Source organism: Leptodactylus fuscus, chromosome 6 (assembly GCF_031893055.1).
Source record: "Leptodactylus fuscus isolate aLepFus1 chromosome 6, aLepFus1.hap2, whole genome shotgun sequence".
Lineage (NCBI taxonomy): Eukaryota > Metazoa > Chordata > Amphibia > Anura > Leptodactylidae > Leptodactylus > Leptodactylus fuscus.
Genome location: NC_134270.1, coordinates 49,791,995 through 49,818,434, shown reverse-complemented (window position 1 = coordinate 49,818,434; position 26,440 = coordinate 49,791,995). Strand labels below are relative to the sequence as shown.

General features: G+C 41.6%; 1 protein-coding gene across 1 annotated transcript in view; it reads left to right on the top strand.

The window, feature by feature from the left end:
- Nucleotides 1-26,440, top strand: part of TTC34 (tetratricopeptide repeat domain 34) — a 49,031-nt gene that overhangs the window by 3,973 nt on the left and 18,618 nt on the right. The window contains exons 3-6 of the mRNA XM_075279931.1: nucleotides 3,539-3,731; nucleotides 10,120-10,286; nucleotides 17,379-17,652; nucleotides 21,493-21,704. Of these exons, the coding sequence (XP_075136032.1) occupies nucleotides 3,539-3,731; nucleotides 10,120-10,286; nucleotides 17,379-17,652; nucleotides 21,493-21,704 (846 nt within the window). The remainder of the gene's footprint in view (nucleotides 1-3,538; nucleotides 3,732-10,119; nucleotides 10,287-17,378; nucleotides 17,653-21,492; nucleotides 21,705-26,440) is intronic.

Here is a 26,440-nt window from a genome sequence, read left to right as displayed (position 1 = left end):
TTTCTACCATAGAGTGAACTCTGTAAAAGCAAAACCTGTATGAAAATGGAACAGATGCAGTTTTGTCTAATTACACCCCATTCTGATTTTTTGCTGTGATGATGGACTTTAGGGTAATACAATGTTTTCCATAGTGGTCCTATAGACTTGAATGTGATAACCTGTGCTGTATTCACTTTTAAAAGTATGGCAGGTAAGCACTGGCATGAGGAGACAGCTGATCTGCAGGGGTCCGGTAGTTGGACCCCTGCTGATCTAAAATTGAGGTCCTAGTTTATGGATAACCCCTTAAAGCCTAACTACTGGAGTGAGATTGTGGCCATTTTTGTGACTTTCATACATCTGAAGCTTGACCAGCTAGCCTTGTCCACCCTCCCATCCATTTTTCGAAAAGTGGAATAAGTAACATACAATGGAAAATATTAGAAAAAAAAATTGGAACTAAACTGAAAAAGTAGCAAAACCTTATTCTGTGTCATTTTGGATTTCTGGAGTTGGACCCCTATTGTGTTATTTCTAGTGTAGGACCTGAGGAGGTGTCATGCTGCCCTGTTTATGCCCGGTTTATCTCTAGGCATAAGACTCCTGGAGTGTACCTTTACCTTATGACCCTTCGCCATGTCATGATAGAAACCAGCACTGCAAAAGCCATTGCAGTCCTACACAAGCCGGAGAGTTGCTTCAGATGTACTGCTTCTTGGGTGCTTGTTGTATGTGCCTTTGCCCAGCAGATGGCAGTAGAGTGCTGTACTATAAATCACCTTTAGCCCTGACTTACATTCACTTTTAGCCCTGTTTGACTTTAACACTGCAGTCCACAGGATTTCATGCAAGTAACTCAAGGTATTTCTTTGGACTACCGCTACTTGTCATATAGATGTCCATATAGCCTGGGCCTCAATGTGTCCATGTAGTTGCGGGTTGTGCAGTGCAGTATTTTTTTTAGCATACATGATAACATAGTGTGTGATTTAATACAGACCTCTCCTCTGCTTCCTCCAAAAATAAACATCCCAACTTACTGTTGTGACCACTAGGTGGCAATCTGTAAGCAGCAGCTATGCAGGCACATGTCATGTGTAGAGCGCCTCCTAGTGGTGGCAGCAATAAGATTGATGAGGTGCTTTGTAGTCTTTGAGTTCAGATATACATTGTAGCATGGGTACAACAGCTTGTACCAACGCAGATCAGCTGTTTGTATTGTTTACAAGCTGCTCACTTATTGTACAGAATGTAGCAGCGGCTTTAGGTACTGCTCCGCCGTCCCATTGACCCAGTCGTCCCTGCACATCTACTATTAATGGATATGCCATCAATATTAGACAGTGGATAACCCCTTAAAGCTATCCATAGATACAGTCCTATGAAAAAGTTTGGGCACCCCTATTAATCTTAATCATTTTTAGTTCTAAATATTTTGGTATTTGCAACAGCCATTTCAGTTTGATATATCTAATAACTGATGGACACAGTAATATTTCAGGATTGAAATGAGGTTTATTGTACTAATAGAAAATGCGCAATATGCATTAAACCAAAATTTGACCGGTGCAAAAGTATGGGCACCTCAACAGAAAAGTGACATTAATATTTAGTACATCCTCCTTTTGCAAAGATAACAGCCTCTAGTCGCTTCCTGTAGCTTTTAATCAGTTCCTGGATCCTGGATAAAGGTATTTTGGACAAACAATTCAAGTTCAGTTAAGTTAGATGGTCGCCGAGCATGGACAGCCCGCTTCACATCATCCCACAGATGTTCAATGATATTCAGGTTTGGGGACTGGGATGGCCATTCCAGAACATTGTAATTGTTCCTCTGCATGAATGCCTGAGGATTTGGAGCGGTGTTTTGGATCATTGTCTTGCTGAAATATCCATCCCCGGCGTAACTTCAACTTCGTCACTGATTCTTGAACATTATTCTCAAGAATCTGCTGATACTGAGTGGAATCCATGCGACCCTCAAATTTAACAAGATTCCCGATGCCGGCATTGGCCACACAGCCCCAAAGCATGATGGAACCTCCACCAAATTTTACAGTGGGTAGCATGTGTTTTTCTTGGAATGCTGTTTCTTTTTGGACGCCATGCATAACGCCTTTTTTTATAACCAAACAACTCAATTTTTGTTTCCAAAATGAAGCTGCCTTGTCCAAATGTGCTTTTTCATACCTCAGGCAACTCTATTTGTGGCGTACGTGCAGAAACGGCTTCTTTCTCATCACTCTCCCATACAGCTTCTATTTGTGCAAAGTGCGCTGTATAGTTGACCGATGCACAGTGACACCATCTGCAGCAAGATGATGCTGCAGCTCTTTGGAGGTGGTCTGTGGATTGTCCTTGACTGTTCTCACCATTCTTCTTCTCTGCCTTTCTGATATTTTTCTTGGCCTGCCACTTCTGGGCTTAACAAGAACTGTCCCTGTGGTCTTCCATTTCCTTACTATGTTCCTCACAGTGGAAACTGACAGGTTAAATCTCTGAGACAGCTTTTTGTATCCTTCCGCTGAACAACTATGTTGAACAATCTTTGTTTTCAGATCATTTGAGAGTTGTTTTGAGTAGCCCATGATGCCACTCTTCAGAGGAGATTCAAATAGTAGAACAACTTGCAATTGGCCACCTTAAATACCTTTTCTCATGATTGGATACACCTGGCTATGAAGTTCAAAGCTCACTGAGGTTACAAAACCAATTTTGTGCTTCAGTAAGTCAGTAAAAAGTAGTTAGGAGTATTCAAATCAATAAAATGATAAGGGTGCCCATACTTTTGCACCGGTCAAATTTTGGTTTAATGCATATTGCGCATTTTCTGTTAGTACAATAAACCTCATTTCAATCCTGAAATATTACTGTGTCCATCAGTTATTAGATATATCAAACTGAAATGGCTGTTGCAAACACCAAAATATTTAGAACTAAAAATGATTAAGATTAATAGGGGTGCCCAAACTTTTTCATAGGACTGTATAAAGGTAATCTATAATTCTAATCATTCACTGATAATTGGCTTCTTTATGGTACTAAAATCCAGCTGAGGAGTAACCCCAATATCCTGCACCCCAATGCAAATCTAGTACATACTTAACATGTACCATTTATAATAAAGGAGTCTCCTTATTGCTTCCCCCTCAGGTACTGCCTGCATGCGACTCCTATTATAGAGACGCCCCTGATGATTGTGCTAATATTAGATATCTGCGGTTTGCTTCCAATGGGTCTTCATATTACCATACCTGTAATCCTAACAATGACCAGCAGGTGGCAGTCTTTATTTCTAGTTACAGATACAGTAGACCATAGATTCATGGTCCCCCTATATGAGTAAATGCATAAACCATTCAGGATTATCGGAAAGTAGGATGATGAGTTTGTGAGAGCTAAACATCCCCTCATATTGGTATATCAACAAACAGAAGGGAATACGATTGTTAAACACCTGACAGCAAAGGCGACTTAAGAACTTATATAGAATAAAGGGAAAATCTCTTCTTTGTGTAATGTCTTTATAAAATAATCTCTACTTGTGTGTTTCCAGCTCATAAAGAAAGTTATCCAGTTGGGTGACACTTCCTGCCTCCTTCCCATCATGGACATATTTAAGGAAGAGGACCGTAAATTGATGCAGAATCATTGTCACTCTAAGGCTATGGCGATTTTGCAAATCAAGCAAGGGGACATGTATCTGAAGGAAGCCATTGCCTACCTGTCATTTGCTATTATTGCTTCAGGTAAAATAAGATTTATTTGCTGTAAAAAAATATAGAGGTATAGTAAGGGGACATAAAACATTATAAACCCATTTTCATATACCCTATTAAGGTATTACTAGTTTTCAGGAGCCCAACTTATGACCCTTATCAAAGCAGTGAGCGACTAGAAAGAGCTCCTCTCATCCTATAGGACTCAGCATGTCTCTGTATTACATGGGTAGCATTGTAGAAGGAAAAATATCTTCGTACCGTGTTAGCCAGTGGATATGAAATAATAACATTTTGGAGAAGTCTTCTGTAGTTGATACCTTTATTAATGCCTAACTTAAAAAAATGATGACATATTGTGAGCTTTCGGGAACTACTAGAATGGTCCCTTCATCAGGCTAATATAACACAATGTCTGAAGGCAAGCATATTTAAGTTAGCCTTTAATAAAGGTATAAACTACACAAGACTTCTCCAATTTTTTTTTTTTTTTTATATGGGTAGCATTTTCAATTTAAAGACAGCTATGTAATGCTTCTTTTCTCCTGTAGAGGCGCTGCAGAGAAACTGATCACTTAAGCAGATATCGGGTGTAAAAGGCACCAACATGATTGGAGAAAGAGGACAACTTCTATCCAAAAAATTCTGGAGTAGCGGACACTCCCAAACCAAATGATAAAAATCATCTGGCGAGATTGAGGACTTAGGACACTGTGGTGTTGGGATTTGTCCTCCTGTTGTTATCCACTCACTTTTGGTCCTCATCAGTGTCATGTGACAAATTGTCAGGATCTGAGATATATAAAATGGTTGTGACTGTGGTTGTGTTTTTGGTGGTGTTCTTCTGGGGATTCGAGCCGGTGTCCTGCGGTTCTTTAGTCGATTCTCTTCGCCAGTGATCTGTTGGGATAGTGGTTGGGTATCTGCCTTAGTGTCTACTTGAGCTTGCTTTGTGTCTCGGTGGATGTGAGCTTCAGGTGTGTGTAATTGTCGTCAACATATCAGGTCTTTCCGGGGTCTGTATAAGGCTGACTGCTGGTTTCAGTCCTCGCTGGTGTTTGTGGTTACCAGCTAGGATTCTTGGCCCAGTCTAGAAGGAGCATTTAGTTGGAGTTGTAAGGTTTCTAGAGCTGAATTGGAAGTGGTGTGAGTTGTGTTCTGTGTGAATCTGTTTTACCCTCAAACATTCCTACTCAACCCCTGTCCTGCATTTCTGGCTGCCTGACACTGTTTGGTATAAGTGAGTTTCTGTTTTGGGTTCCAGGTTTGTTTTGCCCCTGTCCTGTGATACCCTTTCCTCACTACTCCACATTTCCTTTCCTCAATCTGTGTTGTGTGTTTAGTGGTTGTGCTGTGCCTGTTAGTTCTCCAGCACGTCCCATCCTAGTTAGTACTGTTTTTTGCTGCACTTATCCTTTCTCTAGGGGTGACCACCTCTAGTTTTCCAGTCCCTAGCCTCTTTCAGCTCTCATCTTACCTGTCTGTAAGTCTTCACGTTTAGAGAGCCAGTAATTGTCGGGGCTGAGCTTAGCTCAGGAACAGTGACCAACACCCTCAGGCAGGGCCTAGTCAGCCATTGTAGCACTAGGGACAGCTTACCTACCCTGTTTTCCGTTTCAGTACCACGGTTGTTCGGCATCTACATAACCGTGACACAAATATTGACTCTCCAATTGACCCGGTGAGGGAGATAAACCAAAACCCTCTAACTTTTAGCCAAAAGTTGCATCAGATTTTCCAAAGTGTCTAAACCTGTTTGAAAATCAGTCAGTCATACTATTAAACTCTAGTCTAACTGTACAGCACTTATTACATTATTTCTGGCTTACAGTTTAGCATATTAAGCATTATCCCTATTGAAACATACGAACCTCCCTAACATATGATGTCACTCAGTCTTGCACTCATTTTTTATTCAGGACTAATTTTTCATTCAGACTGCAAATTGAGTGAAATTTCGCAGGGATACAGTTGAGGTCCCAGTGTTAGAAGCTAGGGTCCCACCCCGTATACGATATGTAAAGGAGAGAGCTTCACACAGTTATGGGCCACCAAATAAACGTGTTTTTATTGGTAGAGCGTGATGGAGCGAACGTTTTCGGCCTCTAGGCCTTTTTCAAGCTCTGTATGTTAGATGCAGATAGACAATAATGACTCGGGTCAGCAGGTAGAGGGAAATCCAACTGCCTCTGCTGCCGCTATCCGGAACACCCGCTCCCCAAGTGGGGAAGATGAAACAAAAGTAGATGATGATATGCGCACAAGAAAAGGGTATATACCACACGAAAGCGCTGAATCGTAGCCACTAAGAGGTACGTAGACTAAGAGGTCCTTTTCTCTACCTCGAAACGCGTCAGCTTTTCCCTTTATTGTCATGGACCTACTGTGACATGAACAAATACTTGCATCCTTTATGGATTTTTAGTTGATGCAATAAAAGTTATATTTTATGGAATCGGAGTGGAGCTGGATTCCTTTTTTTTCATGCATTTCCATGAGTGAGGGTTGGGCTTGATTCTTCTCCCTGCGCAGCATCCCTGAGTCCTCTTCCAGCCTTGAATTCACTCTGCTAGGCATCGGGCCTGGGCAGAGCCGACTGCGCATGCCCGCACTACAAGCGGACATGCGCAGTCTGCTCTGCCCAGGCCCGATGCCTGGCAGAGTGAATGCAGAGCCGGAAGAGGACGCAGGACACTGCGCAGGGAGAAGACTTCTAAAGGTAAGAGAAGAACCAGCGTTGATTGGCAGTGTATAGCATTCTGCCAATCAACACTGGTTCTGCATCGAATCTTAACTTCAAACAGCTAGTAGTACTCGATTGAGTACGAGTGTTTCGAATACCGTAGTATTCGATCGAACACCTACTCGATCGAGTACTACTCTCTTATCTCTAGTCCTTTTGTTTCCATGTAGCTTGAAGAATAAAGATGGTCAACACAAAGGTGTGACAAAGTTCTCGTGCAATTCACAGTCTTTTCTACTATGAAGTTCCTGGCATGTGCTTAGACATGCTTTTTGCCCCCTCCTCCCCTTTTCCTCATCTGGCAAAGCTGAGTATCTTCCAGGTTTTTAAAGTCAGAATTAAATTCCAGGTAAAACTTCCCTCCTGTTGTGCCTGAGTGATCTAAAAGTGACAAGGAGTTGTAAAGCAATAAATCTGGTTTGTTCTGTTCAACAAGCCATGCCCACATGCAGTACAAGGTGCACACACCGATACACATAGAAAATGAGATGTATAGCATGTGCAACAGGTTTTTTTGGTGCAAATTAAGGCAGAATTCTGGTGCATATTATTAGTTTGTCTGCCCAAGTTACTCAGTTACTCTGTTCATTGCTGAGACTCACATTGAGGTTCTCATAGGAATGACTAGAGAAACTGACTTTATAGATTCTGTATTGCTGGTCATGTGACACAGCTGAGATGCCAAAGGAAGATGACAACTTACAAATACAGTCACTGGTGAGATCACCTTCACCACAATTCACACCACTTTTTACTAGGCTCACATATAGCGAATTACAGTTAATAAACACTGCTGTACTAGTGACTGTCACCAGGCTTTCCAAGAACCAGATAAACTTCAGAAATGTCTGATTGGAGGACTCGAGGACTTGTATTTACCGGAGATTTTTTTTTTTTTGGTAGAAACATGTTCTTTATACATAAGGAGCCTGAATATATGAAATAATAGATGATCAAACAGCAGGTGAAAACCATTCTTATTAACCTCAATTGGCACGCTACCGCAAAACTTCAAAGGGGTCATTTTCATATTGCAGATGGCTTTTCACACATGTAGCAGATCATCAAAGCCAGGGAAAATTAATGTAACAATAATTAATGAAGTTTTGTTATTATGTAACTTACCCTTAAGCCTTAGCTTTAGCATCAATGGAGATGGAGGGAATGTGCTGCTATGTGGCAAGGGAGAAACAGCTTTATGTGGAGGTTACATGGTTGGGGGTAGGATTGGCAGAGAAATGTATTTTAATATCCTTTCCTTTAATCCCTTAAAGGGTTTTTTCATAGAATAGGTCATCAATATGAGACCTGTCAGGGTATGGCACACAGACCGCACACATATCATCTTTCTAGCAGCTTCCGCGTGCCAGAAGCTGCAAGTAATAAAAGCAGTACAGCAGCCCTCTCACTGCATAGCTATGAGTCCGCTGAACTGCAGCGCCTCTTCTATTATTTCATCGCAGGTGCCCTCCATCCACCTGGAGGCTACTTGACAGCTAAAATACTAATGGATAGGTCATCAGTATGAAAATTCATAAACCACTTTAACACAAAACATTGAAACTGTATGTCAAGATTTTTTTTTTAGTTCAGTACGTTAGCATCTTCACAGAGTGACTGACACCCCAGTGCCCATTTCCCCCTGAAATCTGCTTGTAGGATGCCATTGAAGCCAGGGTCCTAAGAATGCCCCCAAATTTGTCATCTTACTACACCTATTAGGTCATTCCAGAGGCAGGGCCTAATATGATGCCTATCAGTATTATACTGACAGGCATAACATACTGTAATACAGAATATTAAATAGGACAACACTACAGTACCACGCTCACTGCTACAGTCATTGTCTCCCTTGCAATAACAACGCTTCTGCCTGTACAATTCAGTTTACATACTTGTGAGTATACGCATCATCATACTAGAGACTGGTCGGGTTATTAGTCTTTCCCTAATCGTTTCATATCAAGATAGTATATTCCTAATAATGCGGGTATTTAGGGAGGGATTTGCTCTAATACATGCATGAATTAATGACCCCACCACTCCAAATGGTTAAAGGGGCTCTATCAGCAAAATTATGCTGTATGGGCCACACATATGCATGAATAGCCTTTAAAAAGGCTATTCAGACACCGCTAATCTTATTTTAAAGCTCCCCCCCCCCCCCCCGTTTTAAAATAAAACCATAAACATATATGTAGATTATACTTATCGTGCATGCTGGGCGGTGATGCACGATCCGACGTCATCTTCTGGCACGCCTTCCTCTTCTTTCTTCTTCTTTCGGCGACGCCCTCCGGTCCTGGCTCTTTCCCGCCTTCATCGTCCTCTTCTTCCTGCGGGATTGGTTCAAATCCGGAGCGTGCGCAGTAGCGCTCCGGAGGTACTATAACGATAAGTATAATTTACATATGTTTTTACAGTTTTATTTGAAAATGGGGGGGTTTAAAATAAGATTAGCGGTGCCTGAATAGCCTTTATAAAGGCTATTCATGCATATGTGGGGCTCATACAGCATAATTTTGCTGATAGAGGCCCTTTAAGGCTAGGTTCACACCTGCGCCTCTTCTGTTTTCAGAGTTTTTGTCCCAGAATCACCTTAGAAAATGCGCAGGACTTTTCTGTCCACATTTTTCGGATGGAAACCCAGTGGACCACGTTATAGTCTTGTTAAGCGGATTAGGTTTCAGTTCTTCAGGTCTCCAAGTGGACCCAAAGAACAGAAACCCAGGCATAGGTGTGAACCTATAGTAAGTGTTTCAAGTGAGGTTTATTACATCTAAGCAATCCATATGACTTTAGTCAGTGACTAAGGCCTCGTTCACATCTGTGTTGGTATTCCGTCCTTGGAAGTCCGCATGGGGACCCCCAGAACGGAAAACCAAATGCAATTGCAAGCGCTGTACAGGAAAAGCACACATAGACAATAAAGGGGTCTGTGTGCTTGCCTTCAGATCTCCACACAGAACATGCGGACAGGAATGTAGTTCACAATCTACTTTCCTGTTTGCATGTTCCGTGCGAGCAGCGCGCGGCAAGCACACGGACCCCATTATAGTCTATGGGGTCCGTGTGCTTTTACTGCACAGCACTTGCAATTGCGTTTGATATTCCGTTCGGGAAGGGGGGGTCCTCATGCGGATTCCTCAGAACGGAATACCAATGCAGATGTGAACAAGGGGTTAGTGAGTTTTGGTCCGTCAAAGCCACAGCCTTTTTTCCCCACGTGGCTTTTTGATTGTGACTTCATTTTTGCCAAATAAGACTGACACTGCGGAATCTGGCTTGTGATCTTGTACATCTGAGATTGTATTCACCGAATTTTAAGAACTTTTAAGGACCAGATTTTTCTTCTTCATCCTGATACATAAAACCATAGAATTCTAAGAGGGTAGACTTTGTTATTCTCATGACTGTCTACAATCTTATAGTACATATTATTCATCATTACGATACAAACAAGCAGAATATACGCTGAATGATCTTAGTATTAAGTATAAGATATTGCTGCTCCTCGTAGCATCTGGTGCAGGTGGTCTGGAGAACATGGAGTAAATGGCTTTCACATCTGTCTGACCCAGTAAAGCACATTGCATTCATAGCTGCGTGTAATGTCAGGGGTAAAAAAAGATTACATCTCGTAACGTATTCATGTCTTTTTTTATTCTGTTTCAGGGGGACACGCCAGGGAATCTTTACTGGCCAGAGCCAGATGTTACGGGCAGCTGGGACAGAAGAAAACAGCCATATATGATTTAAAAAATGTTCTGAAGGAAGAACCTGGCAGCGTGGAGGCGCTGTGCGGAAAGGGGCTATTGTACATGACACTGAACCAGCAGAAGGTAACGTTATAACTTACCCCAAAGTGAATCTTAACCTTTTTATACCAATTCAGTTTTAAGTGCAAAGATTGTGCAAATTCATTTTCTTATGGATCTTCAGAGCATCCAGGGCTCCATTTTTCTGATGTAGATCTTCAAAACCCCTTTTATATATACAGATAAAGGTGTGTTTTGGTAATATCAAGGTATCAGGTTTCTACATAATATGGGACACCTGTCTAATTGGTAGGAATCCAACTATTGGTACTGCCTCTTATCATGAAAACTGGGTACTGCATATGGTTGGTGGAACAAGTCGCCCCTCCATTTTCATTGTCTTTCTTTTTTGTCTATTATGCTTTTTTTTTTTTTTTTGGTTTTCCAATTTCTCTCTAGTTCTCAGTTATCTCAGAGCTGTTGGGTAAAAACTAGCTGCTATGATGTCTCCCATACACTGTGCTAAGAAAGTAGAGGAGAATCTGCTTAATAACTCTCTTATTCTCTCTCTCGGTCAGGAGTATCAACAGGATTATATAGGACAGTTCTCCATCACTTTCTCAAATTTTCTCTCTCACTCAGAAGCATCAACAGGATTATATAGAATATGTTTATTGTAGAGTGTACTCTACAATAAACGGTGATTGGTTCACACAATTTTGTTTGTGAAACTGTAAGGGAATTGCTAGGACCGCAATTCCCCAGTAAATGTTTGAACCCTGGGACGGGACACAAGAGACAGTGAGCCCTAAGCTGGAGCCCCCCACTGACCCTTCCTATTGCCGGCCCTATCCTACGTAATAGGCGGCAACCATGAAGACGGTCCCTTCCTGTATAGGTGAGACACAAAACACAGACAAGACGGACAACAACAAAGGGAGGTCAGCTAGCCAAGGGTCAGTAACACTCGAGCGATGCAGTGCCAAATCGGAGTCCAGAGAATAGTCAGTGAGGAAAGCCAAAGGTCAAGGATAAGAAAGCAAGCAAAATAGTGACAGTACGGAGCGAGTATGCACAAGGCAATAGCAAGCATAGGTGTGAATGAGAGCCAAGGTTAAGCCTTAATTGCCAAATATCTTGTCCATACAGCTACACACATGTGTCACTATGGTTACAGACTATAAATCCTATATGTAGTCTGGTCATGCATCTTGTACTCTACTTGCTAATCCCCTGGCCAGAATGGTAGCTATTTGTACAAAAAGAAAGGACATTTTAAATCAATACCAACATTGCAGTTTATTTCATTTTAGATATAATAAAAATATAAATGTTGGCAAGAATGTTCCTGCCTTTTATTGTATATGCCTGGAACTATATCAGCCCTACCCTGTCCTTGCAAATTCTGCAAATTCTACTCAGGTACTCTCAGTTATTGGCACTCTACCTTGTTCCTCATGCGTTTCATTGTCTACATCATTACCACCAGGCTATATTAAGAACTGATGTGATTAATTGACAGTCGGTAGGAGCTCAATGGCAAGTGCTCAACCGTTCCCGGTGTTAATAATAAGATTATAAATGTTAATGTCCAGCCAGTTTAGCTATGGGAACCAGAAACAATGGCATTCTCAAGGTAAATGATTATTTTTGTTATCGCTGAGAGCCCTTCACGTACTGTGATGTTCTCATGCTGCATCTGAGCAGTACAGACTTGGCATCTTCTCACCATGGGCTGGGCAGAGTAGATACATGAATCAAAAAACAGGACTGGGAGGAAATTTGCTTATTGTGTTCTATCTACGAGATAAGAGCCCTCCATTGAGACATTGTTTGCAGTGCATAGCCATAAACAAACAGAGACTGAAAGTAATATATTACAAGAACCAAGTCTAAATCTTCTCTCCAGTCCAGTCTACTGTTCCCTGTTATCAGCCATATCCAGGTCTGACTGTAGGATTCTACAGTGAGATGTCTGGTACGAGATCCAGAAAAATGTTTCCCAGAGCTGACCTGAGGCCCGGTTCACATCTGCGTTCAGGTTGTTCTGTTCTCCTCTCCGCATTTTTTGTGCAGAAACTGAGCCGAGACCACACGGACCCCATTATAGTCTGTGGGGTCCGCAGGTTTCCTAAGGTAATTGCTTTTTTATATGGATTAGGTTTCCATTGGGGGGGGTCTCCAAACGGACTCCCCGAACAGAAACCCATACGGAGATGTTAAAGAGGACCTTTCATCAGATTGGGCACAGTCAGTTTTATATACTGCTGGAAAGCGCACTGTCGGCTTTCCCGATCTGTGCCCGGGGTAAAGCGGGCATTCCTCCCCGCTCACACTCTACAGCGTGATAGGCGCTGCTGGGCAGAAGGACGTCCCTGGCTAAGTGTCAGAAACGCCCTTCTGACTGTAAAGAGCTACGGTACCGGGACCGATAGCGCTTTACCCCGGGCACAGATCGGGAAAGCCGACAGTGCGCTGAATTCAGCGCACTGTCAGCTTTCTAGCAGTATATAGAACTGCCTGTGCCCGATCTGATGAAAGGTCCTCTTTAACTGGGCTTTAGGGTATGCAACTGCTGCAATTGTCCAAGGCAATTGTCAATCTCCCCTGCTGGAGGAGGAACCTCAGATCACCCATAAGCCCTCCCCTAGTGAAAATTGCATGTAGTCAAAATTGTATTTAATGGGAATATCTTATTTTTAAAAAATCTATTTTTATTTTTCAAAAGTATCTAAAATTAAAAATGAAAAAAATTGCAAATAGTCATTACTAAACGATATCTGACTGTTTTATGTAGACTGACACATTAGAGAACAGAATACATCACTGCAGGAGGGTTGTGTGTATACAGCTCCTATGCAGATCCATGTGTCACCACAGTAACAGACCATGAACAATCCTCGCGTAGTCTGATTCTTCAGACATACTGTCCTTACAAATGTATGTTAGTAAGAGTTAGGGACAGCTGAACAGCAGTGTGCAGGATCAGGCCATCTTATAAAAGGCTGCAGTCTTTGTAAATGTGAATGCGCTTTTTCTTCCCGTTACATAAGACCATCTTCTAATTATCTCTACAAGAGGGAGAGAGCCATTGAAGTGACCACACAGCCAGAACCAGTTCCTACAAGGAGGCAATCTCAGTCTGTTTTGCCTTTAAAAGCTAAGAAAACAAGACGCAGCGATGCATCTGCATTAATATAAAAGCCTGTAAATGACATGTCGGCACTCGCACTCCCCGGCGTCATCTTATACCTATACACTTGTCAAGGTCAATCACGGCTCATCGTTCCATTTAACTAATTTTGTTCTCAGCGCAAATGGCTTTTCAAGCGTAGGCCCCACTTAAGGTAGTTAGGGGGATTCAATCCTAGTAAAATGCTGAAAATAGAGGAAGAAAGAGGCACATATTGAAGAACACTTTGTGCACTAGAAATTGTGGTCACTGGTAAATGCATATACGGTATTAAAGGAGCAGAAAGAAGAAATATCTCAGTATCTGAATGTACACAGCACACACTGCACGACCAGGGGTGACTGGGTACAGGCATAATTATGTAGGTGTGAAGTGGTAGCAGCCGCAGCTAGGAACTAGTAACTGATGGGGTTCAAAGGCCCCCAAAGACCAAAGAAGACACCAGCTCTGTAATGTAGACTAACTTTTGCTTGGATTGCAAATGGAATTCGAACATTGGTGTGAATCCAGCCTTAGAGACACAGGTCTCTCTCAGTAGGAGCTGAAAACGCAAAACGGTACAAAATTGATAAAAGTATTTGCAGAGTTGCTTTATTTCTACAGTATGTTAGATACATTAGATCAATAACATGGTGGACATCCATTGGATTGCAGGACGCCACCATTCACCATCATTATGTGCATTATCATTGTATCGTTGTATAGTCCTGGTATTTTGTGACCTCACATAACAGAATAACAAGTACTCAAGCCATGTTTTGTTGCAGGTGCTTCCCCTCCTTGAGTTTGTTCTCGTTCTTAAAGGTTTCTTAATATACTTGTCTACTTTTTGATTCTGTAAGTCTTCTGTACAGAGAATTGGTTTTGCAGACAAGTCATTGTTTGCTCTGGCACCAGAGATGGTATTGAAGATGATGACACACTAAACTCATTGTTCCCACGCTGTGAAGTATGCTGGCAGTGCCCAGTCAAGCAGCCATTGTGATTACAATATTATTATTAATATTTACCCAACTTAGATGTGACCAAGACATCATTAAGGTCAGGCAAGGACATAGAGGAAGGTTATGTGTGGATGCCAACATCAGCATCTGATCAAAACTATGGTGCCATGTGGCTAGGGTCCAGGTAAAAAACATCTCATATTCTTGCCATGTTTTTGGAGATCATTTTTGTCTGAACTACGGGGTGAGGGAAGTGACAACCTCTACAGGATACGCAGTCAAATATTGAGAAGAAGATCTGATGGGTTCTTATCTTAGGAAAGCACAGGAACGTATGCTGGCAGCAGAGTTAGGCCTGGTTCACATCTGCGTCGGTAATCCGTTCGGGAGAGTCCGCATGGGGTCCCCCCCCAAACAGAGTACCGATGCAGATGTGAACAAGGCCTGAGTCATTCAATCCTGTTCAATGGCAGATTATAACATGGGCAGCTGTCTGGGAACAAAGGCTCCAGTAAGGCCCATGGATGCCCAAACAGCTACCAGCCCTGTACGATTGACCAGGAGAGGGGCCTCTACTTGTGCAGTCCTGCTTACATTTGTGCAGGCTCCATTCCAGAACCTTTGAGAGGTCTTCCAAAGGTCCTTAAATCTGAAGCACTACATCAGGAGACAGAGGATATGTTTGATTTTATGAGTGTGCTCTCACCCTATATAAAGCCACATCCCAGCACAGCACTACTATGGTTATCCTGCATATATGGACCCAACACAGCTCACTTGGCAACACGGTGGTTTAGTGGTTAGCACTGTTGCCTTGCAGTCTGAGGACATCTGCAAGGAGTTTGTATATTCTCCCTGCATTTGCGTTGGTATCCTTCAACATGGCTTCTCGTAAAAAACGGATCCTTCTGGGTGTCTGGCATGAGCGCCAGTATGGCAGGCACTGATGGTCCCTTCACTTAGAGTCCCTTGGTGAACAGATGATTGATCACTTGGCAGTACCTTAGGGATAAAACATGGTATACTCTTACTAAGCAAACTCTACAATTTAGGAAATAATTAGAAAAATCTGCATATTTCTCCTTTAAAATTCCAGTGTGTGTAACCTGAGAACAGACAATTAAAGAGTCAGCCATAATATTAATAGTGCCATTGATATGGAAGACACAACCCAAGAGGTCCTGGAGTAGGTTTAATGGCTGAGTAATGATCGCTTGAGGAGATGGGTAACGTTATTACAATAGCTAAGAATAGACTTTATTCTTCCCAGATTCCTCGGAGAATCGCGACTCAATAATGAAGACACCATTTCTGTCTTTTATTTTTATCGCCCTTCTCAGGGGAAGACGACACATTGATTTAGAGCCTTTAATCAAATAACGGCCTTACTAGGATAAACTTATTAGAACAAGAATTCCGGAGGATAATGAAATGCAGATTTTTTTCTCTTTTGAATTTTTCGAATTTTTGACATCAAAAAGTTTGAATTCTGAATTAATTTGTGGGGTCATATAGGAAAACCATATATAAATTAACTTTATTAATTTTCAGAAGCTCAGATTGGCTCAAGGTTTGTTCAGCTTCTCCTAGTGTAAAATTGGATAGTCTGAAGTGGAGTATGTTAAAATACTCTGTGCTGCGGTAAACATTGTTCAAAAACAAAGAAAAAATCCCAATCTAAATGTGAATTATTGTAAATTTTAGTAAGATGGTAAAATTTTTATGTGTACTTCTTGTTGCATTGCTGATGTATGTTTTGTATTGCATGCCTATCATTGCCAATGTATAAAATCTATGGGAATATGTGCTATATATTGGTTGTATAAGCAGATGATATGCATACAATACATGTATAGCAAGCAGTTATCACATATTTTATAAGATAAAATAATCCTTTAATAGTCCCACCATGGGAAATGCAGTGTGTTACAGCAGCATGGATAATAGAGTAATATATACTAGAAAGAACACATACAAGCTCATAGCAGATAGAAAAGATACTAGGAGTCATAGCAACTAAGAAGAAAAGAAAGACTTCAGGATCATTTAGTTCTCTGTGCGGAGTGATCTTCGCTTAGCCTGATGTTGATTATACAGCCTGACCACGGTTGGGAGAAAGGATCTCCGATAGCGCTCCTTCTCATACTTAGGGTGGAGCAGTCGGTCACTGTCAGTACTGCCCAGTACTGCTACAGGCGGGTTCACACTTGCACCCGGTCTCCACTTCAACCAATCTGGCGGGTTTCCATCTTCCGCCCTGAGAAACTGGACAGAGGATAGAAACCTGATGGTCAGTTTTCAAACCCATTCACCACAGAGATGCAGAAGATGCACACGGGTGGTCACTTTGCAAACCCATTCAAGCATATGGGTTTGAAAACTGACCGCCGGGTTTCCGTCCCCTGTCCAGTTTCTCGGGGCAGAAGATTGAAACCCACCGGATTGGCTGAAGCGGAGACCGGGTGCAATTGTGAACCCGCCCTTAGCTGACTGGTGGTTTCCTGCAAGGTGTGTAATGTGGCCTCCATTTGCATTCTGACTGATGACAGGAGGCGCCCATTTATTTTTTGCATTGATTAGAAAGTGGCGCCCGATGAAGGGAGCTCCATTGGCATCTATCACCCTATCATCATTAATGTACATTACTCGAATCTTATGACAGATAAGAGCAAGTGACATTTATAATGGTAGTGTGAACTTCCCATAACAGAGTATAACTATTATGCTACACCTGCCACATAGGTATGAACCAGTTGTTCAAAAGTGTGCATTTTCATTACTTTTTGGGAAGACAACCCTTTTAGGCTGTTAAGGGTTAAATCCTACAAGATTCCTTTTCACATTCTTTCAGATGGTAAAAAAAACTCACTAAAGTTTGGCATCTTCCCAACTCTTCTATTTACCAGCACTAACAATAGATCATTTACACCGCTCCGAACTTTCCATGTCTAGAGGTTAATTATCATTAGAATATTAATGACTTGACTGTAATGTCTTTGTTGGACATAACTAATTTTTATTATCCTTTTAATCACAAAGGAAGCGGTGTGTGACCTGGTGCTGGCCCTCCGAGCAGATGCAGGTTACGTCGTCCAGGAGATCCACTCTTTGAAGTCGGAGGCTCAGTTACAGGTGGTGAATTGGCTACATGACCATTGTCGTACAGGTCTGGCCCAATTACTCAGTGCCAATAAAAACCTGCAAAGCGACCCCATATTTAAGGACTTGGACATGATTGCAGAATCGCTTTGTAAAATTGACAAAATGCAAGGAAAAATTCATATACTGTACACAGATATCCTTATTGCAAAAGGTAAGATGAGAATATAATTTTGGGAGGATCTAACTGGTTAGTGATAACCATAGAGGCTTACATAAAAAGTTTTCAAAAAGTCATATGCTAATAAACTTAAAGAGGAACGTTCTTGTCCTCATGAGTGTGCGGTTTTATAAAATGCTAGAAAGCCGTCAGTGTGCTGAATTTTCAGTTTTCCCGGTATGTGCCCCGGTGGTTGAAATACTGGTGCCGTTACCAATATCTCCCCACTGTCAGTAGGACGTTCCTCACAGTCCAGTGTCATCACTGGGTGGTAAGGAATGCCCCCTCTGACAGTACAAGGCTATGTCAGAACGGCGTTCCTCACAGCGATGATGCCAGACTGTGAGTAATGCCCTTCTGACAGTGGGGAGATATCGGGTCCAAAACAACACCAATATCTCCACCACTGGGGCAGATACCGGGAATTCAGCACACTGTCGGCTTTCTAGCGGTATATAAAACCACACATGCACGAGGACATGAAAGATTACAGAGGGGCAGCAACGGAAAGAGGATGACTTAATCCTGCACACGATGGGGGCAGTTTATGATGCAAAAAATCCCTGCCAGGTATAGTTATTATTGTATAACATGGATACCATAATTGTAAGTGTTGGAAAATATGTAAGGAGAAACACAAGATATTAATAAGACTAAGAAAAAAGCACTGAAACTTGAGACCACAGACTCAATAACCCATGAGTCACTCACCACAACATCAGATGACTAGAATTTAATAGTCGGACTTAGCCACAAGACACTGTGAATAAGCAGAATATGTTATAGTCCATAAGTAACATGTCCTTAGAGAGGAATAATGTGCATTATATCCTAATAAGGAATATGCTGCATATATGGTATCATAAGATTAAGTGGGCTCCATCTCATGCAAGTATTACATTGATGAACCATAGATACTGTACAATTATATAATTATTATCATTATTAATAATTGTTTTAGAACTTTCTCTTCTTCATTTGGTGTTTGAGTTTTTCATTGTGAGATGTCAATGAATGAGAGTATATACATAAGCTGAGAACTCTCATAAACCTAATATTTCATAGCAGATGGTTTGCTACAAATATATTCCTTACAAGCAATTGTGAGCTAAAAAGTCCGGACTCCAGATAGATTAGGGCCATTTTAAGACATTCAAACTACTTGAGACACAAAACATAAAAAATATATAATTTTATTAATAAATATCACATAAGACAATACAATACGTAAACAAACAGGGGAGACACATGGGGAAAAAGGGTAAATTTCCCCGTTAAATCGCAGAGGAGTACCATAACCCTCCCACCGGCAATCACACAGAGTATACCCCCAACTACAGAAGATAATAGAAGGATACTAAGAAAAAAGTCACAAGAATCACAAAAAGGGAATATATTCCCTAATATAGACTGAATACCTAATATTACACACCAAACATAGGTAAGAGGACTAGATATCACATGTCCACTAACCATATAGTACAATCAATAAAAATAGAAGGTGGTAAATAGGTAAAAAAGTGTACCCCAATAAGGTCACCCTTAATACATACCCGTAGGTACCGACATGTTTCCTATGATCCAAAGTAACAAATGAAGGTAGCAATAGGGGGAGCTCGGTCTGAGGCCGGTGGGACTGTAAGAAACGCCTGACGCGCGTTTCGCCCGCACTCGGCTTCGTCAGGAGGCCTCTTGACGAAGCCGAGTGCGGGCGAAACGCGCGTCAGGCGTTTCTTACAGTCCCACCGGCCTCAGACCGAGCTCCCCCTATTGCTACCTTCATTTGTTACTTTGGATCATAGGAAACATGTCGGTACCTACGGGTATGTATTAAGGGTGACCTTATTGGGGTACACTTTTTTACCTATTTACCACCTTCTATTTTTATTGATTGTACTATATGGTTAGTGGACATGTGATATCTAGTCCTCTTACCTATGTTTGGTGTGTAATATTAGGTATTCAGTCTATATTAGGGAATATATTCCCTTTTTGTGATTCTTGTGACTTTTTTCTTAGTATCCTTCTATTATCTTCTGTAGTTGGGGGTATACTCTGTGTGATTGCCGGTGGGAGGGTTATGGTACTCCTCTGCGATTTAACGGGGAAATTTACCCTTTTTCCCCATGTGTCTCCCCTGTTTGTTTACGTATTGTATTGTCTTATGTGATATTTATTAATAAAATTATATATTTTTTATGTTTTGTGTCTCAAGTAGTTTGAATTATATTCTGTATTTGTTTTGAGGCCAGTTTGTTCTATTCTGCTGGGTTCTAGTTTTTGGTTTTCATTTTAAGACATTGATGGGTCCAGTGCAAAGATTTCATAAGTGCCCCCCCCCTTCCATCACTACCACTTAAACATACCTGACCCACCCAAATTAAAATGGCCCCCACAGAGTATAATTCCTTCTTACTGGCCCATACAATATAAGTGGCCATGCCCCTGCACTTAGAAATAATAGCCCCCATTTATAAATAATATGTCCTGTTCGAGGCTATCTGCGCCCTTATCAATAATAATTATAAGGTGGTTATTATTTATAAGCAGGGACTATTATTTACAAGGGGGGGGGGGGTAAGATTCCTATTACAGGACTAGAGGGGGCAGTTGGAGGGAGACATTAAACCATGTTGGTAGTTGGATGTGGACATTAAACTGGGGGCTGCTGGAGGGGGATATGAAATTGGGGTCAACTAGAGGAGCACATTAAGCTGGGGAATCTGGATGGAGACATTAAACTGGGGGCAACTAGAGGCAGACATGTCACCGTCAATCTACCCCCACAGTTTAATGTCCTCCAGTTGCCCACAGTTTAATATGCCCTTCCAAATTGCCACCAGTTTAATGTCCAGCAAGCCCCACTGTTTAATGTCCCCTTTAGGCTGCCCCCCAGTTTAATGTTCCTTTTTTATCTCCCCCATTTTAATGCCCCCCCTTCATCTGCCCCCAGTTTTATGTCCCCTTCATCTGCTCCAAGTTTATAATGGGCCTCCCTTCATTTGACTCCAGTTTAATGCCCCCCTTCATCTGCCTCCAGAAAAATGCCCCTCCCCCCTTCATCTTCCCCCAGTTTAACAAGTATTTGGACACCCAGTAAAGTTCGGTGGAGGTGGAGTTATGGTCTGGGGGTGTTTCTCCTGGTATGGACTGGGACCCTTGGTCCCAGTGCATGGTAAACTGAACGCAGACGCCTATTGCACTGTTTTAGATAACAGTGTGCTTCCTACATTATGGCGGTACTATGGGTCGGACCAATGTTACTTCCAGGATGACAACGCCAGCTGTCATGTAGAGAGGTCTACCATAGCTGGGTACAGTGACAATCAGGTTAGCCGGCTGGACTGGCCTGCCCAGAGCCCAGACTTGAACCCTATCGAGCACCTCTGGGACGAGTTGGATCGTCGAACTAAGGGGTGCAGCAGCCGACCAAAATCGGTGAAAGAACTTACCTGTCTTCTCCAAGCCGAATGGAATAAAATACCACTAGCCGTCATACAAGGATTTGTGGAAAGCATGCCCCGGATGGTAGAGGTTGTAATTGCCACTTGTGCCACTCAGACCACAGGTGTCCATATACTTATTGTTAGACAGAGTAGTTGCAATTGATACTGGTTTGTCTCTTGCAGTACCACTTTTCTCCATGACTGCTAAAGCCTTGTTTCATTAGATATCATTGCAACAGCGCCCCCAGCTCTAATCACATGATTAAATGAATTCATTATAAAGCTGTTCATTGAAATGACTTTATATTGCATCTTCACAGCAGGTTTATAAGAAATACACGACACATTATATATAATGAGATTTATTTCCCTCTTTCTCAATTTTTAGAGCGATATGAAGAAGCTTTTACACACTTGAAGTTTTTCACCAACAGCGTCATTGATGAATCCACTAAAGCCAGGTATGGAATCCTCAATGTCAAATGGCGCAATGTTCTGGCCGCAACGCAGGAGCTATGTGCCTTAGCTGGTAAAAACCCCAGTGAACTGGAAATTCTAGTAAAATTTTTGGATAAAAGGGAACGGCAAAGCCTCTCTCAGGTAACAATTTCAATGCATATACTTTTCTATCAGTTGTATATATCATTATAAATGTTCCTATTTAATTATGTTATTTAACCCCTTCCACCCAAGCCAATTTTCATTTTCCAATTTTCATTTTGCATTCCTCACCTTCCAAAAGCCATAACTTTTTTTATTTTTCCACTCCCAGCCATATGTGGGCTTAATTTTTACAAGGCAAATTGTAATGGTACCAGTTAATATTCCATGTGATGTACTGGGAAACCGGAGAAGAATTCCTAATGAAGTGGAATTAGAGAAAAACTGCATTTGTGCCATTTTGTTATGGATTTTTCTTTTTACAATGTTCACTATACAGCCAAAATAACCTGCACCCTGTATAACCTTCTGTGGGCCATTACAATTATGACAAAGCCATATTTCTGTAATTTTTTTTAACACAATAAAAAATCCAAAACAAAAAAAATTCTATTTTTATTTTTTACTTTTATTTTTAGACCCTCTACTGGTGGTCTAATATACTGTAATACTAATGGGATAGGTTCATGGTAACAGATTACCACGCCCATAAGCACTGCGACAAAAAACAATGCGTTTTACAGTACCTGCAAAGTGGATGGGATTCTTGCTGGGATTGCAGAAAAGATCCACAGTAGATCTTCTGCAATTTCAAATACCACCATGAATCGCAGCATATCAATCATACCTACAGAAATGCTGACATTTTCTGTATAGGGATAATCGAAGCAGAAAGTCCGCAGAGGAAAATTCTGCAGATTTTCTGTGAAAAGCGCTGTGGAAAAAAAAACATGATGCATTTCTACCGCAGCTTTTCATGCAGCACTTTTTGGTTTCTGCCTGCTACATTGAGCCGTAGCTTAAAATAGTTTTCCCTTTACATGACTGTAATTTTTATTTTGTATTGTGTCTTCAGGGGTGGGGCTAGAACCTGAGATGTGGGCATGTTATTGGCGTATTATTTTATTTATTTATTTATTTTACATTGTGCCCCCATAAGGTCATAATACCTTTGGGGGCATCTGAACACTATTTTATGGTGGGAGGAGCTGATTTCCCTGATGCATTAGCCCCAGTTACAGGAGGAATGCAGCCTCCTGCCCATGACTGCCTACTTGATCTGGGTCCTCTAGGACCCAGCATCTGTAAAAGTCTCTGATCCCTGTCGGATCTTGTGAACATTGGGTCAGAGGGGAGCCGCATCATGGCGACTCCCATAGCTGTGTAAACAAACCTTTGGGGGCATCTGAACACTATTTTATGGTGGGAGGAGCTGATTTCCCTTGTAACTGGAGCTGATGCATTAGGAATGCAGCCTCCTGCCCATGACTGCCTACTTGATCTGGGTCCTCTAGGACCCAGCATCTGTAAAAGTCTCCGATCCCTGTCGGATCTTGTGACCATTTGGTCAGAGGGGAGCCGCATCATGGCGACTCCCATAGCTATGTAAACAAACCTCATTGAGTGATGTGTATACAGCGATCAGGAAGGTAGGGACGGTAATAAACCATCCCTGCCTTCTCTAGAGGAGGCCCAGCTGTAGTAAAACCCAGCTCCTCGCTTCTACAGCTGTACGAGTCCTTTCAGAATAAGAGAGAGCTCAGCCACACATATATAATCTATGTGTAGTCCAGAAATGGTTAAAGCAATGGGGGTGTTGCCATTTACCCTTTGGAGCATTGGCAACGCCATTGGAGACTGGAAACTACAAAGAGGAAAGCACTATTCGATTCAGGTGGTTCTATCTCTGCAGGGCTGGGTTAATAGGTTATGTTCTGGTGACAAACTCCCTTCAATGATCCAAATGATTATATGTTTTTACTGATAAAAATTGATAAACCTATGGTACTAAAATGATTGGTTTCAACCAGTAGAAGCCAGCCTCATAGGTTAGAAAATTAATAGCAATCAGACCCTCAGATGCTTTCACAAGAACCAGCCATGAGGCCAGATGGACTTTAGCTGAATCTGAAAGTCACCAAACAGAAAACTGTACAAATAATGAACACACAACAAACACAAAACAAAATCAAAACCAGAACCCAACAATTGGCCTACTAGGTAGAACTGGAACAGGAAATTTGTTGTACAGGCACGGGTCAAAACCAGGAGAGGACATCAGAGGCAGAATCAGGAGACAAAAGTGATATCCAGTAACAAGCCAAGGGTCAAATCTGAATGGGTATGTCAATGATAGAATCAGTGGGCAGTAGAGTAAACAGAGAAGAGGCCTAGAGTCAACACAGCAGTCCAAAACACACAGTCAGGTCTTGTGTCAAGCTAAGGAACAAAACAATTAGTCGGCGCCTGTGTGAGGAGGGAGGGGTCTTATAAAGGCCTCCTCAGCCGCTGAAAATGCAGAAGCCTCCCAGGTTCACATGGGAATCTAAAAGGTAAAGCAGCTGAATTGAGAATCCTGAGAGCTACGGTCAGAGCCTCAGGAAAGTACACGTCAGACAATTCAAAAATATTTGTCAAGTTCCGAATAACTCTCTATGGGAAAAAAATAATTGGAAATGTCTATCAATATGAGCAGGATGGCAACCTCAGGATTTTAATGTACCAATTGCCATAACAAAGTGATGCAAATGACAAACCCTTTGAGTCAATGACAAGATGGCATTATTAGACAGTGATAGGATTTTGCAGCTGCTTGTTAACAAGAGCTTCCAATGGAGTTCATGAATGGTGGCCAAGCTCAGTTTGCCACCATCCTTCCTTCCGTAGAGATTTCAGTCTTGGAGGAGTTAAGAACTGGCTGGCCTGAAGCTCATCTTGACTCATAAATATCAAGTGTTCTTCACCTGATCTGATGTTTTACCTTAAGGTGCCAGAAGTATCTATCTTTAGAAGTTTACAAGGCATATGGGGCACTTAATGCTCAGCTATGGACATAGTTTTGCCATAAAGTTTGTATGTATGACCATTATGTGACCTGCCCTACATTTCACAACAAAGAATGAATTGCATCTACTCCATCCCCTCAAGTGAGAACTTATCACATGGATAGAAACCTCAATGTATAGATGGCTATTCCCATATTAAATATGCCTCTCCTTGTGAGCCCAGAAATTGCCTCCAGCGCAGGACAACACATCCATTATTGTTCACTTCCATCAGTGATGACGTTTACAACTTTAATGGCTTTCAAAGAGCATTCCCCTCTAGTATCTTAAAATCCACCGTAAATATAAGAACTAGAGTTGTCCGCCTCTATCAGGTTCTTAGTTATATGCGTGCCTGGGAAAGTCAAGTGACAGCCAATATGGCCCCAGTTCCAAGCGGCCTAGAACTTCTTACACAGCAATTCTAAACTCCTGAATGGAAAATCTGTTTTGTTATAAACGATTATCTATACATCCTAATAGAATTCAGAATCCAAGAAAAGTGTGAAGAACTTCTCAGCAATATCTGTTGTCAAGAAATAGGAAAAATTAATGAGGTCTTCTATAGCTTGGTTTGTTGGAATTGCGGCTGGAAACTTTCTATGGGGGTATTTGGGGCTGCCATACAAATGTCATGGCATATTGGGAGTTGGAGTTGTTACAACTGCTGGGATATCTCAGGTTATGGAGCACTATAGAGCATTATTGGCTGGTATATTGTTGAAGGTATGTATGAATATAACCTTGTGTAGGGCATATTTAACTGGCATGTTATATGTACATCTCTAACACATTAGGACTACAAATGTTGGTGTCTGAATGTTGGAGGTATGGATTTTCACAGTAATTCCCTCTAGGTATCTCTGTATTATTACCTATACACAGGGGCATATGCAGGCCCATAGAAAATAATAAATGGGACCCCCATTCTTTGAGCTACATACTAGTAAAAGCGAATGGACCTTATTGCAAAGATGGGTTAAGGATTAGGGTGCCCAAGTTTGTTACCTGGGACAGAAAGATCTGATGTTTGTTTTCCACTTTATCCCCATCCCACAATCTTTTTGTCAGTTTATATCCCCCCTTTTTCCAGTTGCTATGGTAAGGGGAGTTGTTACTGTACATAGTCCGCCTATATGGTATTTACACCCCTACTCCTATTCTGTACTTCCTTTCCTTGAATCCTGGGCTCATTTATCACCCGTTTGCCAATAATGCAGTTCCTTTAGAGAGGTTCTAGTCACCTGCTAGCAAAAGACGATGTGATCAACTAATTGGTCCTCTTCTTCTAAGGACTCAATATCAGCCTTATGGCGTGTAACCATCAGAGCTGATATGGGTCTAGTAATGACTGATTCTGAATCTAAAAGGGAAAACTCGTATTCAGATTATTAGAAAAATACTTGTAACTAGAGATGAGCTGAGCTGAAAATTTCAAGATTCGGTTCGGGTTCAGGTTTGCCAGTTTGCACCATAATTTGGTTTCAGCTTAAACTGGTTCATTCCAGTCCAGAAGTGCAAATAAATTGTTATATAAAAGGATCCAAACCCCTTTCTAGCTCTCTATATCAAACACAACCTTTATAATGTTGAAGTGACATCAAGAGATATGACTATGGGTAAACAGATGGCCGTCGGAGGTAACAAACAGCCAAGTCGGAAAACAGACCAAATTTTATAGTACCAGTTTTGAAGTAATGTGTATTACTTTGCTGGATTTTGGCATTTGGCAGTGGAAAAAATTGCCAAACTACGGCCTATTCGTACTAAATTAGTTCCATGTGGCATGAATTATCTGGTTTTGATTTCAGACACATAATGAAAGTTTTCACTCTTGGTCTCATCTGTCAT